At 42.2% G+C, this 18,824-nt stretch overlaps 1 protein-coding gene across 1 annotated transcript in view; it reads left to right on the top strand.

The window, feature by feature from the left end:
• The first annotated feature begins 502 nt into the window (after positions 1–502).
• Positions 503–18,824, top strand: part of LOC146776097 (borealin-2-like) — a 201,276-nt gene continuing 182,954 nt past the window's right edge. Inside the window, exons 1-2 of the mRNA XM_085636764.1 lie at positions 503–818; positions 11,652–11,780. Of these exons, the coding sequence (XP_085492890.1) occupies positions 605–818; positions 11,652–11,780 (343 nt within the window). The 5' untranslated portion in view covers positions 503–604. The remainder of the gene's footprint in view (positions 819–11,651; positions 11,781–18,824) is intronic.

The following is an 18,824-nucleotide window of genomic DNA, read 5'->3' as shown; positions in this document are numbered from 1 at the left end:
TACATATCAAACAATTGTGGCAACCGCATGGGATGGGACACAATTTTGAACCAATGGAGATTAAAATCCATTACGGGTTTTCAAACAGACACAACAGTGCACTATGGTAAATGATTGTCACTCAGGAAGCGTTTGCGAGATGTACTGGAGGTAACTTTTTTATGTGAGCTTGCTGGCAAGGGGCATGTACTAAAAATACACTTACTTAGTGAAACGAAAGAAAATGCTGAACAGTAAAAAGATATCGAATCTCCCAGGTCAACGAGTGAGTGTATGGTCCACTCCAGGATTTGTATCCGTACGATGAGACTTAAGCCATAAACCCACGAATTTAACGAAAAAAACCTGGAATGGCTGACCAGTTCACGCATCGACTTGGAAACACGAGGGCTCTGTTAAATATCACAAGTTGTGGCCACAGAGAAAAAATAGATTTAAGGGTGAAAATCCGAATTAGACATACCAAATGTATGTTTATTTATTAGTTGATGAAAGTGTGCTAGTGGGCGGAATATGTGAGCGGGACAACAGCGCCGCCTGCTGGAGCAGAGCGCAAGGGAAGTGTTTGAGCACACTCAGGTGCTGAGCATGCAAGTCCACTTCTATGTTCATAAGTGAGTTGCGCTCTCGTGGTCGGTTTATTACCTCAAGTCCCGGTCGTCATCTCTCAGTCACCATGCCGCCCAAGACAAGAAGAAATGGAAGCCGGGCCCAGGGAAGTTGCAATCCGGGACAGGGCAGCTCTGGGAAATTTAGCGTTTCACACGAGCAGAAACGCGACAAAATCGAGTTTTTTATGCGAGAATTCATGAAGCAAGGTGAGCATGTCCGTCAAGGGCTTGTTGGTTTGTGGGCATTGTAAAGGCCCGGGGTTCTGTTACAAAGCGCTTGGCGGGGATGAGTGGATAGCTGTTCTTTCAAAGTGTGAGGGAAAGGCATAAGGGGCTAAGACAAGTGATAAGTGCGTACCCAACGCCTTTGATGACACCTGGATATCTAGATCAAAATAATACATCGGGGAATTAAATCGAAAATTTCCCAAACGCGGGCGCAAGTACATCGTCTAGTCTAGGTTTTCCTTTGCATCCTGGGACTTGTTATGGGATCAAACGGACTACAAATCCCGGGATGTACAGAAACCCCCTGCTGGCTGAGCTACTCGCACATGAAACTGGGGCGTTTGAGTTTTGTTCAATTACTCTGTTATCTGGGATTGGTGAGGTGGAAGTTTCAGCTAGAAAGAGAACATAAAATGGTGTAATTTCTAACTTTAAATCGATTGTGAGTCGCTCGCCTAAATTGGGAGGAGCGTTGGCCTCTGTTCATGTGGCCCATTGTCTTCTGACCCATTCACCCAGTTCTGTTTTTTATTTTATTATTTAACAGCATGCTGTATACGGGGACTTGTAGATTAGGTTTTAACTTTTTAAATGTAGGTTAAACAAAACAACTTGCAAACTGTTGGCTAAAAAAAATCAAATAACACGAGGGTCGCTTTGGCTGTCATATGGAATGACTGAAATAGATGTTTCAAAGTGTGTAGAGAAGACCTTGTGAGTGAAAATCTTGCATAGTGTGTGGGCGGCCCTGAAGGAGAAGCTCTTGTTAAACATGTAAGCAGACTTTGGGAAGCCCCCTCCGTCTGTATCACCACAGCCACTGTCTTTAATCCTTGGATTTTAACCAACGAATCACCATCTTTTTTAGGTTTGTTAGTTCAATGGGAGCAAGCCAAGACTGCAATACGTGAAATGTGGTGGGTTAGCACACCAAAGACATGACTTGAGACGGTGTCTGTGAGAGTGAGGCTTGCAAAGTGTGGGGCAAGCTTGATGGAGCAGTTGTTGCACAGACAGTCTGGGCTCCAGACTTTTGGTATCCGTTGAAAAGAGGTTTATGATAGCTGTCATGTCATTGGGGGGGCAGTCTTGGAGAATTGCTGTTGCCTAGAAAAGGGGTGGGCTTGCAGCATGTGGTGGGAAAAGTCCTCTGCTTGGAAAAAGAAAAGATGTTATGCTCCTCCTCGTTAGACTTGTAGATGTATACAAAGTGCCGTGGGTATCGTTTAGTCTGTAGGAATCACACTCTAAATTAGCGAGTCCCGCAATAAATGTGATGATTGAAACAATATAGAGAAATATTTCTTAGTTCAAAACGACTAACAAACAAAAAGTCTGACAAGGGTTTTGTTGATGTATATTCTCTGCAATCATCAGTATAACATTATATACAAAGTGCAATTGACGCAGTGCTCTAGTGACTGTGAACGTGTATAAAACATGGATATAAGACTGCAAACCCCTGGTTCAACACGTAATCTTGAATGAAAGCCGATAGCATGTCATTCCATATTCATAACAATCACATTGGATATATGAACCAAGAGGAAGATATCGACGTTTCGACCCAAGCTGAATGAACGGTTCTCGTCGGACTAAGCCGTTTGGCTTAGAACCTGCAGGATATGGAGCCAGAAACCCAAAAGACACAGATGTCAGTACTGTATATTTCCACCAAGAAATTACATAGGCAACAAGCCTCAACGTTAAACACTACTCTCCGTTGAGAGTGTAAACTGCCTAGTGTGCCACTTCATGTAATTGTCAAAACTGGCAAAAAGTCTGGTCTGGATAGGGCCTAGGGAAGTCAGCCCTGCGAAGGGTTCATCACTGCGATCCTCCTTAAATGTACCAACTTAAGTGACCCAAATAGTATCCCAACCTAACAAAAAGGCAAAAAATGAGGGGCACTATGTAAGTTAAAAACTATGAGGTACCTAGTGTCAACCACAGGCATAGTTGTGGTGGCACTCAAGGGTGGATGCCCATGGTGGATGATTAGTGCTGTAACCCTCTGTGAGCTCAATGAGCTGTGTCCAGCGACAGTTCTGTATGAGTGAGTTAATGTAAAAAGGTACGATATGGCAGTAGAAGCACTTAAAAGCGTATATGCTCATGCCATCAGTGGCGCGCACTTAACGGTAAATTCAAGTGGCACACCATGTGCCGTTCTCAAGTAACTCACCAACCATACTCGATTATGAGATCAATAGCACCTTGTGATCACGCTGAAACAAGGCGAAGCATGTCACTGCCAACAATGAGAAGAGTGTGAGGGTACTCTATATAGTGTGCCAGTCTCTGGTCTCTAATCACTTGCTAAACAATCAATGTTAAAGAGATTTAAACTCACATTGACCCACGTGCAACTACCTCGTGATTATGCGCATCTTGGTACAATTGCCAGTATCAATGAAGTAAAACAAATCATTAGATATCCCTGCCCTTTATTTTCCATCTGGTCTAAAAAAACACGTTCTAGTAATATTGTGGTTTTGTGCCAGATACTGTGTGTATCATATTGACATAACATTTTTTATATTGCGCTCTACAGAACTTGACCATCATGCCGAGGGGTGCAATTTGATACAAACGTCAGGAAAAAAAATGAAGTAAACTTTACACTTTTTTTGTTAAAATACTCCAAATGTGGTCTGTTGCCTTTCTGGAATTGCAGCACATTAACCACCACCTACCAGTCTGCCAGAAGTTCCTTATGCTTTCAAACCAAAAGAGGTGTGTCATGTGATCGATTCTCTGGGCTGGTGTAGTTCTTGGCTAGCCAAAGCTTCAGGCTGCTAAGCAATGTGAAATGTTTTTGGTCTCGCCACTGTCCTCCTGGAGATAAAAAATGTTCTGGGTGTTACTATGGGCCGTAATTATTCCCACCAAAAGAACTAAGTGGGTGTTCAGTAGGGTTAGTGGCTCCCGCATGAAGTTCTCACCCGTTGATCAAGGCAGACTTGATATCCTTTACTAGTAAGAAACAAACAGATCTATTCAAAAGGCCTCCTCCACATTCCCACAGTTAAATCTAGGAGGGCATCAATCGGCCCATAATGTGTGGTGTAAATGGCTGGGAATGGTTCCAAAAGAATCGGTACAGCACGGTTAACTGTATTATGCATTATCTGACATTGGTTTCTGATATCGTGCAGGCACTAGTTTGGTCCCTATCTGGGCCCTGACACCATACCATGTTGGAAAACAAGAGATCTTAGAGTGGAGGACGTGTGTTGGGTGCACACACCCAACTGTAACTGAGTGACGGTTGATGCCAAATTGAGCGCTGTGTGAATGGCTGCGTAGGGTAGTGGTTCTCCTGCAGTCAACCTCCATTCAGGGAGGTTACAATAGCCTTTGCTTGAAAGCATAGCGTAGCATATCCTTTGCTTGATATCATTTGTTTGGAACTTTCCTTTTTTTATAACTTTAGTTTCTTTTTTTTCGTTTGAAGATTTCTACCTCTTTTCCTTTTTAGTGTAAGTTTCTTCTGCTATGATGAACCTCTCTCTGTGGTCAGTCACCTCACAACAGGGCCTTCTTTTTTGGGCTCCCAAGAAAGCAAATCCTGATTGACATCTGAAAAGTCCAAGCGGGCCTAAATTGGGACTCCTTGCTGGAACAGCCTGATTGATTGAGCAGTAGCAGACAAAGGTGTGCTTCTCATGCTTAGAAGAACTTTAGAGAATTTAAAATAAAATCAGTTGTAACTTCATTTAATATAGTGCTTCATACTACATGTCTGCAATTTCTGAGATTTGGAAATAATATAAGTAACAGTGTTTTGGGTTGCTCAGATTTCTTGTCCTGGCCACTGTAGTTGCTTATACTGTCTCCCATGAACCAGTAGTTGCACACTGGATGAACATCAAGGAGATGCTCCATATTTGTGTTGGAACAATGAATTGCTTGGAGCAGCCCTTGGAAAACGCAATACATGGAAGACTAGGAGCTAGAGTTTAATGAGTAACGGAGCCCACCTAAAAGCTATAAGATCCCTTCAGCTGGACTGGATGGCAGGTAAAGCAGATCGGACCAGCATTGCCTGGGTCATGGAGCAACAGAGACTTTCCTTCATCACTGGTAAGGTTGCACCCCCTTGTCTTGTATACTTCTAATCACCTTACTGGCAGTTTCCCAGTCTGAGGCACTTGGCCACTCCTCTTCAGAACCTTGGTTTAGTATCTGGTCTCATTTGCTTGAGCTGGCTGTCCTTATTATGGGACTATTCAATACCTCTTTCAAGCAATGTAGATATATGAGAAATACCTGCTGAATTACCCATAACTGTAAAGTTCAGCTGGAACACTGAACCCTTGTGATCCAGTGAGTGCCCCTACTTCCTTGGGGGCCCACTGAAAAAATAACTGCGCTGGCGGTTTAGAGTTGTGGGTGCCTAATGTTAGGTTCCCCAGAAGAACTGGCAAGTTGTGATCGCTTGTACATCCTCCCCTCTTCGAAGACAAAAAAGAACAGTTTGGTTCTTAACTTATCTTGGAAGCTAAGCTCTGAACTTTGTGCAGTGGTTACTGAAGTCCAATAACTACTTTATTAAATGCACTCTTGGCACCCTAAAGAGTGGATCTTGGAATTTGCTGGGGTAAGAGTTTCACTGTTTTGGTGATTGGGATTTTCAACATTTCGAACTGGAATTTCAGCAGCTGGACTTCAACCTACTGTGTGTATAGTATTCCGGAAATCATTGTAAAAGAGAGCAGACATATTGTTGCAAAGATGGTGCATTTGTGTTACTACTTTTTGTTTTCTTTGTGTCCTGCGCCTCTTCCATTGACCAAGACTATTCCAAATTATTAGACAGCTTTAGGACTCTTCAGGTTTCCGAGCATGGCCCCCATGGCATAACATTGGGTATCTGAATGTTGCTCAAATATTCCTGTGTGGGGTTAATTATATTTTGAGTTCTGTTCACATTTCTAGCAGGTACTTTTTCAAGAGCTTGTAGGAAAATGGATTCACACCCATGAACACTTGTCCACTTTCTATTCTCTGGTAGTTTGACCTCCGCTGTGTGGTAAGTCACTCTAAAAGTGTCAAACGCTGTAAGCCACTTAAATTGAACTATGCTTTGCATCTTGTAGCACCTGCATCTTTTAATATAAGACCAGCTGCTTGTGGACTGCTAGGGTAAGGGGCTCAGGGTTGCTTGCAGGAGACTTGTATGGAGAGTGTGTATCAGCTGTACATTTTGTCATGTGTGGGTTATAGGGGGGAATGGAGTGAGTGTATTTTTTTATTGTGTGGGGTCAGGAATCCATTTTGGATCGTGTGTGTGTGTGTGTGTGTGTGTGTATATATATGGTAGAAAGCTGGATATTGCAAAGTGTCTGCCAGACAGATGTAGATTGTAGGGCAATTTCTGAGTTCATATGAAGTGAGCTAGGCTTCTTCTAAAGCATGGAATGGACAGATGTCCGTTAGAACTATAGGGATCATCCCTCCCACCTTTCTGCTCCATCCGTCCCCTAGAGACATTACCTCCAACAAATTAAAAAGTAGCTGAGGGAGGAGGCCTCCTCTTCTTTTGTACTTTTGTCTTGGTTCTCCCAATCCCTCCCCTATTTCCTGCTGACAGTACAGAACACAGACGGTGGCTTGACCTGTTTGGTAGATATACTCCAATTGTCAGAAACAGTCTGAAAGCAGTCCAAGTTGTGGACCAGTGGAATAGTCAGTGTTTCCAAAACGTAGATTATAGTGAGAAACTAAGGTCAGTGTGCCAGTTTTCTTATGGTCTACTGACAGGACACACTCAACAGGGTAGATGGGAATTATTTGAGGGCAGGGCTAGGATCTCTAATTTCTGGCTTCCTATCTGGTATAGACTTGTGTTAGGACAGGTGTTGATTACCTCAAGGGAAGGAGGAAATTACTGCTGGAGAAAGGGACAAACTGAACTGGATTCTCGGTGGATAAACCTGCCTTGTGGAGTCATCAGCTGTTGATGAAGTTGCTATGCAAGGGACTTGGATCTTAATCCTGCTGGAGAAACTGCAACCACCTTGATCAAAGAGGCCAATTTTGCTAGGAGGGTAGGAGGAAACTGCCTAGAAACTGTCCAGATATAAGAGCAACCAGTGTGTGTAAAAAGCCGCCTAGATGGTAATTTTGGAGCCTGCCACCAGGAAAGGAACACAAGATCATGAGTGCCTTTTCAGAGGTGTCTGCTTGGGTCTAACTTTGGTAAATTCTCTGGCTCACCATGGTAGATGTTACATGGTTTTGAGAGTTTCTAAGCACCCAAGGAGTCCACGGTGACTGTAGCAAAGAGCCCATTACGCCTATAGTAAAATGGAGCCTGACTCGAGGTTTGATTTGCCCTGGGGGAAAACCTATTGTTAAAATTAACATCACTTTTCTGAGGTCTGGCCAAATTTGTTTCCCCCTCAGGTGAGGGACATGATCAAGTTAGAATGCATTGAATCTACCGAACGGTTGTTGGGTCTGTTTAGATGGAGACCTTGGGTTAATGTTTCATTCTTGTTAAAGCCTGTCTGTCTGGTTTGACAAACCTGAATGCATTGCTTAAGGCAGTAGGCCTTTCTTATTGATACTGATTATTGTGACAGTCTGGAGGCGTATGAAGCATTTTTCTTTTCTTTTATTGCAAACTGCCTAGTTAGGGATTTCATTTTTCCATATTGGAACCTGCAGCTATACAATTTGGGTCTAGGTTCCTTGAAGATAATGTTGTCAGACTAGGTTAATCCTTTTAGTTTCCCCCTGTAATTAATGTTTAGAGTAGATAAGTGGGTTTCAAACATTCTAGAACCACAACCCACTTTTTAGAACGACACATTTTCGTGGCCCACCTACCTTTAATGGATGTGAGGAGCGAGTTTTGAATGTACCTAAAGCATCATGTGGTAGTGCGTCGTCGTTTATAGAATCACACTTTCCATTGAAATGGCCACTTACTTTGGAAAGCAATACAGTTTTACTGATATTACATAGCAGATAGCAATCGAATGATATGTGGAAATCGTGTTTCTGTGAATATTTGTAATTTGTGTATCATCAAGTAAAGTGTCTTGATTTGCTTTTATTCTATTAAAATCTCGGCTTGCCACACTTCAGAATTACAAAAAAGTGCTTAATTTTTGCTTTCATAACTGATGAATGCATTTACAGGTATTTACATTTAGTTGTGTATGACAAAAAAGAAGGCCATCCTACTGTCTCTTCTTTTATTACCCAGGTAGTACAGCTAGGTTGCCAAATAATTCACTTTAAAAACTCCTCTCCCTTTGCTGTCTGACAGAGGATAGTAAACACCAATCCATTGTTACACAAATAAGCAGCAATGTGTCAGAAGACCTAGCCTGACATTTGACCTCTTTTTGAAGCAGTGGCAATTGCGACAAGATAAACAAAGAATTTACAGGCATCTGTATAGATTGCTTGGACCTTTCCCGACCCACCTAAAATCGTCTTTTGACCTACAGCTTGGGAAATGCTGGAGTAGATGATATGTACCCTGGTTATCTGCAAGTCGCTTTAGGAAGGGATTTTAATTGTTACTCTGCCGAAATTATTTGTACTATCTGCTATATCATTTTGTTAGCTGAATTGTGTGTGTGTGTGTGTCTCTATATATATATATATATATATATATATATATATATATATATATATATATATATATATATATATATATATAATCAATAAAGACCAGGGAATCCTATGTAGTGCCCAAGCTTTAGGTGGAGAGCAGTTGGTTTATATGGAAAACTCTACAACACCATCAACACTCCAAATCTACTCACCTCAAATGCCTGTTTCTCTAGCAGTTTTTAAGCAATGTATCCATACCTTGCCATCCACGCTGAGCTGGAAAGTGACAAATCTTGCGGGGGCGGGGGGTAGATGCACGTCCCTCCTCCCCCCCCCCCCCCCTTTTTTTTTTTAAACATCCTTTTTATTAAACAGTTGCTTCATACACCGTTCCACATAATACAGGGATAGGGTACAATCTGGTAGCAGTGAGCTGAGGGAATAGTACAGTCCATACAAAAAAAGACTTGCAGTTTCTGATCCCTATAACACTAGGTCCCCTCCTCCTCTTTGTCCCACCTTCTCCAACTCTACATTAAGTTCTGTACTCTGCCCATGGCGCCTGGATCTTTTCCCATTCTTTTGGGCATCCTCTGCTTTAGTAGATGACTTTCTCCACCTGTTGGCACCAGTCCAATTCCTTTCTCCAATCCTTGGAATAGCAGCACCCCTCCCCCATGTCCTTGCAATGTTCCTTTTTGCTACTCCGAATGCAAGCATGAGCCATGTTATATTGTTCTTTGGCCAGTTTACCTCCCCTGTCCCTACTAATATGTGCCATCGTGCTTCTACCGGAACCAGGAAACCCACCACAGCGGTCATCACTTGCGCTACTCCAGCCCTGTAGCACTGGCCCTGGCACACTGGTCTGTGTTACATTGGCCCATGCTGTGTTGAAGTGTCCTTGGGATATATGATCTGTGCAGGACCCGGAGTTGGATCAATCTGAAACCAGCTCGTATGGCAATCTCCATAGGACTCTGTATGACCTCCACCCAGTCGCCCTACCTCTGTCTACCATGCCTCTCTGAGGGGACCCATAGGGTCTGGGGAGTTGTTCATAATCTTTCGGTATGTGAGAGAGACCACCGTGTCAATCATTTGGTCGAGCAATAATCTGTCCTCTAGTGGGGAGTATTTAGGTATTAGTTATCCCTCTGGCACATGACCACGCAGGGCATATCTCAACTGTAGGTAGTGGAACCGCTCCTCATCAGCCATCTGATTTTCTATCTCCGGTCTTCAAAAGTAATCGTGGCCCCGTTTTGCCAGACGTCCCTGAGGCAGTATATCCGAATAAGAACCCACCTGCGAAAACCCTGCAGGCGCCCCACTTTGACCAGCAGGTCACATTCCCAGAGCGGGGTTTGTTCTGTCAGTTTGGTTTCCCACCCTAGTGATTTTGTGACCGTTCACCATGCTTGTACCACCGTCCGTGTATGCACAGGGAGAAGTTTCTCGCTCCCCTTATGATCTAGCGCAGACTTTTTTTTTTTTATTTTTAATATCCGGCTTAGGGGTTCAGGGTATGCTTACCCTGCCCCCATGTTTTTTGTGTGTTTTTCTTTTAGGAATGGGGACTGAGTCTGAGTCCCAAGATGGCTTCACCCACTTACTGATTCATGTGGTGCCAGCCAATCAGATTTCAGCAGATCTGTCGGCTCTATGGATCCTCTGTGGCATGTAATATTCAATATTTTTGGGCATTAATAGCTCAAACACTACTGAGCAGATTTACACCAAACCACACAAAGTGCCATTTCTAGACCAATATGTAGTCTTCTGGAAAATTTGGTGCGCATCCGTTCAGTGTTTTGAGATGTAGCTTTATCTAAAGTTCCTATGTAGAAATGAATGGGCAAAATGTGTTTTGGGTACCCTCCATTTCTCGGCCCCTGCTTGATGGATCACCCAGAAACGTTCCATGCACAAACTAGTCAAACAGTAGCACATTCTTGGAAAGTTTCATGGAAATTTGTCAAATGGCGCTAAAGTTATTAACAACACAATAAGGCATTTCCTATGGAAACATGATACTAACCAAAACTACACAGTTGCAGGCGCCACTGGGTGTTCTATATAGTGTGTACTTTTATGCATGGAAATGAACTATTGAGCTAGTAGCATTACTGAGGCCTGAACTTTGAAGCCACATCCCCTCCTTGAGGGAGCCTTGGACAGCTCTGTGCCCGTTACATTGAGAGTCAAGTAGTGTTCTTGGTTTTCAATTTGGGATGGCCATAGTATGGCGAGCAGTGGCTGCCAGGGGTAAACAACCACATTTGAAGCCCAGTAACAGCTGGGTGCCCTGGCCCCTTTTGAAAGAAGTCCAACAGATAAATGCAGCATGAGTGCTAAATACATGTCCTTGAATAGAATCATTGACACTGAGCACCTGTTTGCTACCAAACCACACCCCTGTCTAGGTGAATACTATCAGGGATCCAGAGAAGGTCAGCTGAAGGTTAGGAAGTGAGAGAAAGGGTAGGAAAAAAAAAAGATTCTGCCCCCATGCAGGACTCTGTTTTGAATTTGAAACTATACTTAAGCACATTGCTACATTGGCAGGTTCCATATAGGCCAACAGGGTCTGTACAGTACCACCCCTGAATGTATGACCGAACAATGTTCACAAGTACTGCTTTTTCACTGTGGACCCAACTGCATGTACAGTCCACCCTAGTGACAGTGGGTATAAGCATGTACACCTGTGCCTTTTCTCACCCTCCACACCTATACATATGAGCAGGTACACTCATTGTGCAATATGGTATAAGCAGTCTAAGCCATGTTTACTTGACGTTAAATTACTAACCAAATAGATCACACTGCATTTCAGCTTTTTGATTTCTCCATGCCCTAGCATCTACTACTCACATTTGTGATCTCCCATTCATTTCTCCTGTAAATTCACCCCAGATGCAGCGACAAAACATGAGAGGAAAATTCTGGTGGCCATGCACTGCATCAAACCACTAGTGACATGGGCTACATGACTGGCACACTCTTTCACCTAAAGCAACCCATTGAGTAGTTTGTTACCCTCCCATAAATGCGCTTTGTCAGAGGTATGGAATGGTGTATGTAAACACATCTAAAACATAATGTCTCTTCTGTGTCATCTCCTGGCTGCATTTGAGTGGTTATTGCTTATTTTGATGGAAAGAGCCTTGGTTTTGGACAGTAAAAGAATGTTTATATTATGAGCTGAATGTTTTTGTTTACTGTTTTTATCAGGGAAGGAAAGTATAGCTGAAATAAAGCGGGAAGAAGAGGTATTAATCGCATGTGCGGAGAAGATCTGTACCCTGACCATACTACAGAGGCCCATGGCCATAAGGAAGATGACAGTGGGTGACGTCCTTGGTATGTTTTCTTCAGTTCTTCATGGTTCTTTGCTTGTTGCTTGCCCAGGTAGTATCATGCATGAATTTCAGGGGTGGCTCGTGGCTAATGTAGATTGGCAAGCATTTGATGCCCAATAGAGAACCTGGATGGAATAAATATCTCATTCCTTGCAGGCATGGATGTTGAGCTCAGAAAAAAGGATTTTGCTTCACCAGGCATCACAATATTTTGCTTTCCTATCTTAGCCCCATTCTGTCAATGTGGTTTAATTTATTGCTTTTTGAGTCCCCCACCTATCTAATTTACAATGTTCCAACATTTAATCAGGATCTATCAAACTTTTTTTTATTTTTTTTTATTGGTGCATGTTTCCAATATAACAAAATGATAATCTTAAAGTTTACGGGTTTCACAAGAACATGAATATATGATAATCACAAATTCCCTATTCAAAAACATTACATGTCTTTAAAGAAAAAAAAAACAACAATAAGCTTTATAGAAAAATTATAACCGCAGAGAAAAGAAGAAGAAAAATCAGTATCAATTCACTAATATAATCTCATGCACTCCCCCCCCCCCCCCCCCCAATTTTTATTTTTTTCGGTTAAGAAATGCTAAATTGGGGGACGGGCAAGATGGCGCCTGAGCAGTGGTAACCCGATACAGCTCCCCGGGCCGGCCCTTACGTTTTATAATGATTATGGCATCCCCGTAATTGCTATCAAAATACTTGCATGAGATTTCTTCCCCTTACCGCATGAATATTACTCCGAGCTCGAGGCGGCACCGGGATCGGTTTGGACGGCGAGCGGCATCGCGTCTGACCCCTGGAGCTGGAAATCCGGTAGCTCCTGGATCCTTGCTTCACGCAGCCCTGCGGCTGCTCTCCACGGCGCCTTACACCACGCTATCGGCGATCTCGAAATTCCTGCCGACAGCCTTGGGAGAAGCGCAACGAGGAAGTCATCGCTCTAAAACAGTGGATACTTTGTTTCCAGTTTACTAGCAGCCCCAGAGGAAACCAAGTAAGGATGTCGGGGCGAGGAGGGAAGGCGGTGAAAATTAAAAATACTCAAATATTGGTCACTAAATCCACACAGCCTCGTAAATTTGAAGGGTCATTGAGACGCCCAGAAACACGGGGTCTAAAAAGCAGAGAGCAAAATGAACAAAGTGAACAAATCTATCGAAATGAGCATTTATTAGTTGATGACAATGCTAAACAGAGCAAGAAACCGCAAACCAACCCAACAAAGCAAATGGGAACTGCACATATTTCACAACCATTGATTTCCAATATGTTTAGCCCATTAGAGGTGGGGAGACAGGTAAACCGAGATGAGGATGGGATTGCAGCTGGAGATCCGGTGGAGAAAACTGTGTCAGGACCAGATGAAGCAGTAAATCAAAGTTATATTTGTTCCTCTTTAGAAAATTTTAACAGAGAGGGCGTATCGTCTCCTACTAATATGGAAACGGCCAGAGAACCAGCAGATAATACTGGGAAAGTTCAACAGTCCGGTGATTGCTTGGTGGATGTGTCGCCCGTGGGTACAGGTTTTTTAGGGCTGGAGCTACATGCAAAGAATAACATGCAAGGAAATACCGAACGCCCTGAATCCCCTGACATTCAAGAAAAACTTTGTTTAATGACAGACGACTCAGAAATGTATGAAACCGGGATTTCAACATCTAGTGAAGAGGGAAGCAAAGAAGGAAAACATGAATGGGGCGCAAGCCCAGATTCAGATTCCGAGACTCTTTGGCAAAAGGCTTCTTCTTCAAAAAAGAAAAAAACAAGAAAAGAAAAAGGGGGGAAAAACACGCAAAAATGGTAAAACTGGCAACTCCACGGACCAGGGTAGCAACTCCGAACTTAGATGGGATTACTCTTCCTCCCAATTCGCGACACCATCAGATTGCACTGTACGGACAGGCCAGATTAATTCTGCATCTACAAATCCGAGCGGGAGCTCCAGAAATATCGAAGAACCTACCCTTACGGAAGTGCTACAGTCGATTAAGGGCTTTCAAGAAGAAGTCAAACAAGATAATCGTAAAAACAGGCAAGCCACGCAAAAACTCCAAGGCGCCATCAGAAAAGTGGGGCGAACTTGCACCGAAATTGCAGAAAGGATGACATCAATTGAAATTCGAGCTGAGAATCTAGAAAAGGACGTTTCTGTATTGAAAGAACAAGGGGATGCACATGATGCAATAGTGAAAGACCTTATGGGGAAGATCGAGGAACAGGAAAATAGAATGCGACGCAACAACTTACGCATTCTTGGGATACCGGAGGGGGTCGCAGGAAATGATCCCAGGGCGTATATAGTATCACTCTTCAAAGGCGCTTTTCCTGAAATGCAATCTTGGGATTGGGAAAAGGAAATACAACGAGCACATCGATTTCCCTTGACACCCTCGAAACGACCCCCGTCACAAGAACAATATCCCCGTGCCATATTAGTCTATTTTGGCAATTTTCTCTTGCGTTAGGTTCTTTTTGACAGTGCTAGACCTACAAATAAAAAGGAATATAACGGTGTCACCTTCTTCACTTGGCCAGATTTCGCCCATGCCACTGTTGAGCGCCGATGGAGATTGAGGTAGTTATTCACACCATTTCAACAAATTGGAGCGAGTGTATACCTACAGAATCCAGCACGATTAAAAATAATCTTTAACGGGGTCACTCGTAGTTTTACGTCGGAAATCCAAGCCCAAGATTATTTGCAAGAAATTACAAGGACAAATAGAGACAGACTTAAAGTTTGACCTCTTAGAGGCTTAACTTTAATAATTATTGTGTATCCTCGAAGTTTTGATTGAGTGATGTTACTATAAGAGTGGATTTAGGCAAAAGGGGCAGTACAGGGTACGGGCCGGACCATGGGGAGACTCGGGACTCCACCTTCTCAGATGACCACACCCTGGCTCAGATTGAACCAGGTAGGCCTCAGTGGGTGGTGGCGGGGAGGGGGATGGGGATGGGGGAGGGTTTCTTGGGGTGAGGGAGGGGTTGACCTTAAGAACATTTGTTTTTTTATTCTAGTTATGAGTTCTACTTATGGTTTATCTATAACCTTCTACTGTTTTTTCAAAAATTCTTTGGTCTTTTTGCTGGGGGTGGTCAGGAGAAATAATCATGACTCGCCCAGGGCTTTAATGAAAGGATCAAATCTCAGTTTTAGAAATGAGTAAGCTACGTCTAGCCACATTAAATATTTGCGGCTTGAATGACCCAAAGAAACGTCGAAATGCCGCTATTGCTCTTAGACTGCTTAAAGCAGATATCGTATGTCTTCAGGAGACACATATTGACAGGACACAGATTCACCTTTTAGGTACATTAGGATTTACAATAATAGGAGCTACATCGCAGAGTACAAGGACACGGGGGGGTCGCAATATTATCTGCCAAAAGTACACTTCAGTTCCTACGCATAACAGCGGATCAGAATGGGAGGTGGGTTATAACCGAATGTCGTAGAGAAAATGGGGATGCAATTACGATATGTACAGTCTATGGTAGTATTTTAGATGATCCTGCAATCTTCGAATATTTAAATAATGAATTGGCGGGGTGGTCCCTTCCCATTATTATCTGTGGTGATTTTAATATAAATATACCATCTCAACAAAGGACTGTATCCGACACAAATTGGAAGTACACTGGCAGGAAACCTAGAGTCTTTCAAGCTCTGAAAATCTTAAGTCAGGAATCAGCATTAATAGATGTCTGGCAATCATATTATCCCACAGACCCGGGCTATACTTTTTATTCTTTTCCGCATAAAAAACCTATCAGACTAGACTACATTTTTACATCTCATTCTATTCTACACAAGTGCTCAATAGAAAAGCATACACGAATCATATCGGATCATAATCCCTTGGTGCTAGAAATACGAGGGGAAATAAGGGTTAGTCAAGACAGGATAAGTTGGTCGTTTGATCGTTCCCTACTTTCTAATGAGGAATACTGTAGATACATGAAACACTGGATACCCCAATTTATTAAGGAGAACCTGGACAGTGCTAGGATTGAAGTGGTTTGGGATGCACTTAAAGCAGCTATAAGAGGAGAAACAATGAGCTTTTCATTAGCCATTAATAAGAGGAATCGTCAATTATTGGAGTCTTTACAATTACAACTGGCAGCTGCAGAAGGAAATTTGATTAATGCATACAGAGACAGTGAGGATCCCACAGACGCATTAGCGAAAATACTCTCAGCTAAATCATTAGTTATGTCAGTTATTGCTAAAAGAGCAGCTGACAGATTAGATGCTTGGAGAAAAGAAGCGTATGAGTGCAGTGAGCAAGTAGGACACCACCTTGCGATTAGGGCCAGACAAAAAGCCACAAAAAATTCTATTACAGCTATTAAAGATATTTCTCAGATAATAATCACAGACTCAGAAGGTATACGTAATTAGTTTTTTAAATACTATCAAAACTTATATCAAGAGACTACTAATTTTAATTTAGAGAATATTATGATTTACCTTAACCAATCACCAATAGAACAGTTATCCACTCTAGATCAGGCACGACTTGAAGAACCCCCAGTATGGGTAGACGCTCTGCTATGTATCAATAGCCTTTCTAGCGGTAAAGCAACAGGCCTAGACTGCATACCGGCAGAATTTTACAAAAAATTTGCTATAGAAATCAGAGAACTTATTTTTCCCCTGTTTCTACATGTTTTTAAGGGGGGAAGACCACCAGAATCTTGGTCTGAAGCAAAAATCATTGTATTCTTAAAAAAAAAAAACAAATCCTCACTAGATCCCGCATCTTACCGGCCAATTACATTAATAAATGCAGATTGTAAAATTTACTCTAAAATATTAGCGACCAGATTGGCTGGGGTAATTCATAAGCTAGTATCCCCAAGACAACATGGGTTTATTCCTGGACGTGGGACTACGGATCATATAAGAACAACTATTTCACTTTTTGATAATGCACAAATATCTGGAAATCCTATTGCACTCATCTTACTTGATGCAGAGAAAGCCTTCAACAGAGTTTCCTGGCCATTTCTTTGGGAGGCTCTGTCGAGGGCAGGGCTAGGACGTCATTTCATACAGGCATTTAAGATGTTGTATTTTCAGCCAAGCGCAAAACTATTTATAAATGGTACACTCACTAATTCCTTCAGGATAAATCGAGGTACACGTCAGGGATGCCCTAGCTCACCTCTCTTATTCGCCATATACATTGATCCCTTTTTACGTATGTTGGAGTATAATCAGAGGATTAAACCGATAATCAGTCTGGGCGGTGAAACAAAGGTGTTGGCCTATGCTGATGATGATGCGCTTGTAACATCGAACCCGATTGAAGCTATGGCAGAGGTAGAGCAGGAGGCGATGAGATTCGGTCTATTATCTGGATATTCTTTAAATCGCACCAAAACTCAGATTATTTGTAAACATGTCAATATGGGTGATGATGTGAGACAGGTAGGAAATGCCACTTACTTGGGGGTAGACATAACCGCTAATATCGAAAAGCTAGTTGAGGCAAATATCGACCCAATGATTGATAAAATAAATTCAGAATTGAGGCGATTACACAGTTTACATCTCTCAATAATCGGAAGATGTAACATAATCAAAATGCTTTTTTTCCCGAAAATTTTATATCTTATAAGAGCAATTCCATTAGAATTTAATTCCAAATGTATCAAAAAGATTGAAGATATGTTTTCCCGGTTTATTTGGTCTTATGGGAAACCCAGAAGAGCATACAAGTTTCTTTCTCTCCCCAGGGAAAGGGGGGGCTTGGCACTTCCAAACATCAAACTCTATTATTGGGCGACTACTCTTTTATGTAATTATACCCTTTTTTCAGATAAACCACTAGTCGATTTACCAAGCCATATCCCCACACCTATAGAATTAATAATGGGTAATCAGGCATGGGGCTGGGACTGGAGATTCCTGAATGATTCTTACTACAAAAAAATACGGTATAAGACGTTAGCTGCCGGATATAAAACCTTAAAGGTAATCCGGAAGATGTTGGGGTTGGGCCGGTTGAACTACTATACGCCGATCAGCAATAATGCTAACCTGCCCGGAATCTTTAAAGATCTCATAACTAGGAGATGGATTGAAAAAGGTCTATCCAAGCTTGGAGATTTTTATTATCTCACTGATATAATTACCTTCGAAAACCTCAAATCGCAATATGGACTAGACTGGAAAGATTTTTTTAAGTACCTGCAAATACGGGATTTTTTAAAGAAGAAGGGCGGTGGCCCAATAGGATTCTTAAACAACCCCATTATTGATAAATTGAGACAGAATAATCAGTCAATTGGAATAGTATATAACTCGCTCAACTCCTTGATGACAGATGATATGGGATATCGGGCTAGTAAATGGAAAGCAGAAATTGAAGTTTCAGAAGAGCTATTTTATTATTCCATCGAACTAGCATACAAGATTTTAATACCAGCACGACTCCAGGCCCAGTATTATAAAACCTGTTTTTCGCTTTATTACACGCCAAAAAGGATTGCCAAATGGGGAGTTGGAAAGGGGACTTTATGTCCTCGATGTGCACTGCCCCAGGCGGATTTAGAACATATGCTGGCATCCTGCCCCACTTTAAATATCCTAAAATCTGATATCAGGATTTTTTTTAAAGAGGCTATAAAGAGAGATATAAACCTCTCATCAGCCTTGATTTGTCTTGGGGTTGATCAAGAGACTCAAGGGAAATATGGAGAGCAAATAATTTTTATAAGTATGGCAATATATCGCCGTACCCTAACATCTGCCTGGTTAGACTCAACCCCACCAGTCTATTGTCAATGGCTGACACGCTTAGTTGCTAACTACAACTTTGAAAAAGCAGTATATGGGAACAGGGGGATTCGATCTTGTTCCAAAGGGCTAAAAATCTGGGAACCTCTGACTAAATGGCTTCTGAGATAGAAACCGTGGAACATGATATTCTCCTGTTTTATACAGATACACTTTAGAACATATAAGATTTATGAATCAATATTATCTTTAGATGGAAGGTCAACCTCGGGGT

The sequence above is a fragment of the Triturus cristatus genome, chromosome 12 (assembly GCF_964204655.1).
Source record: "Triturus cristatus chromosome 12, aTriCri1.1, whole genome shotgun sequence".
Taxonomy (NCBI): Eukaryota; Metazoa; Chordata; class Amphibia; order Caudata; family Salamandridae; genus Triturus; species Triturus cristatus.
Note: the sequence above shows the minus strand (reverse complement) of the source record. Positions and strands in the feature narration are given on the sequence as shown.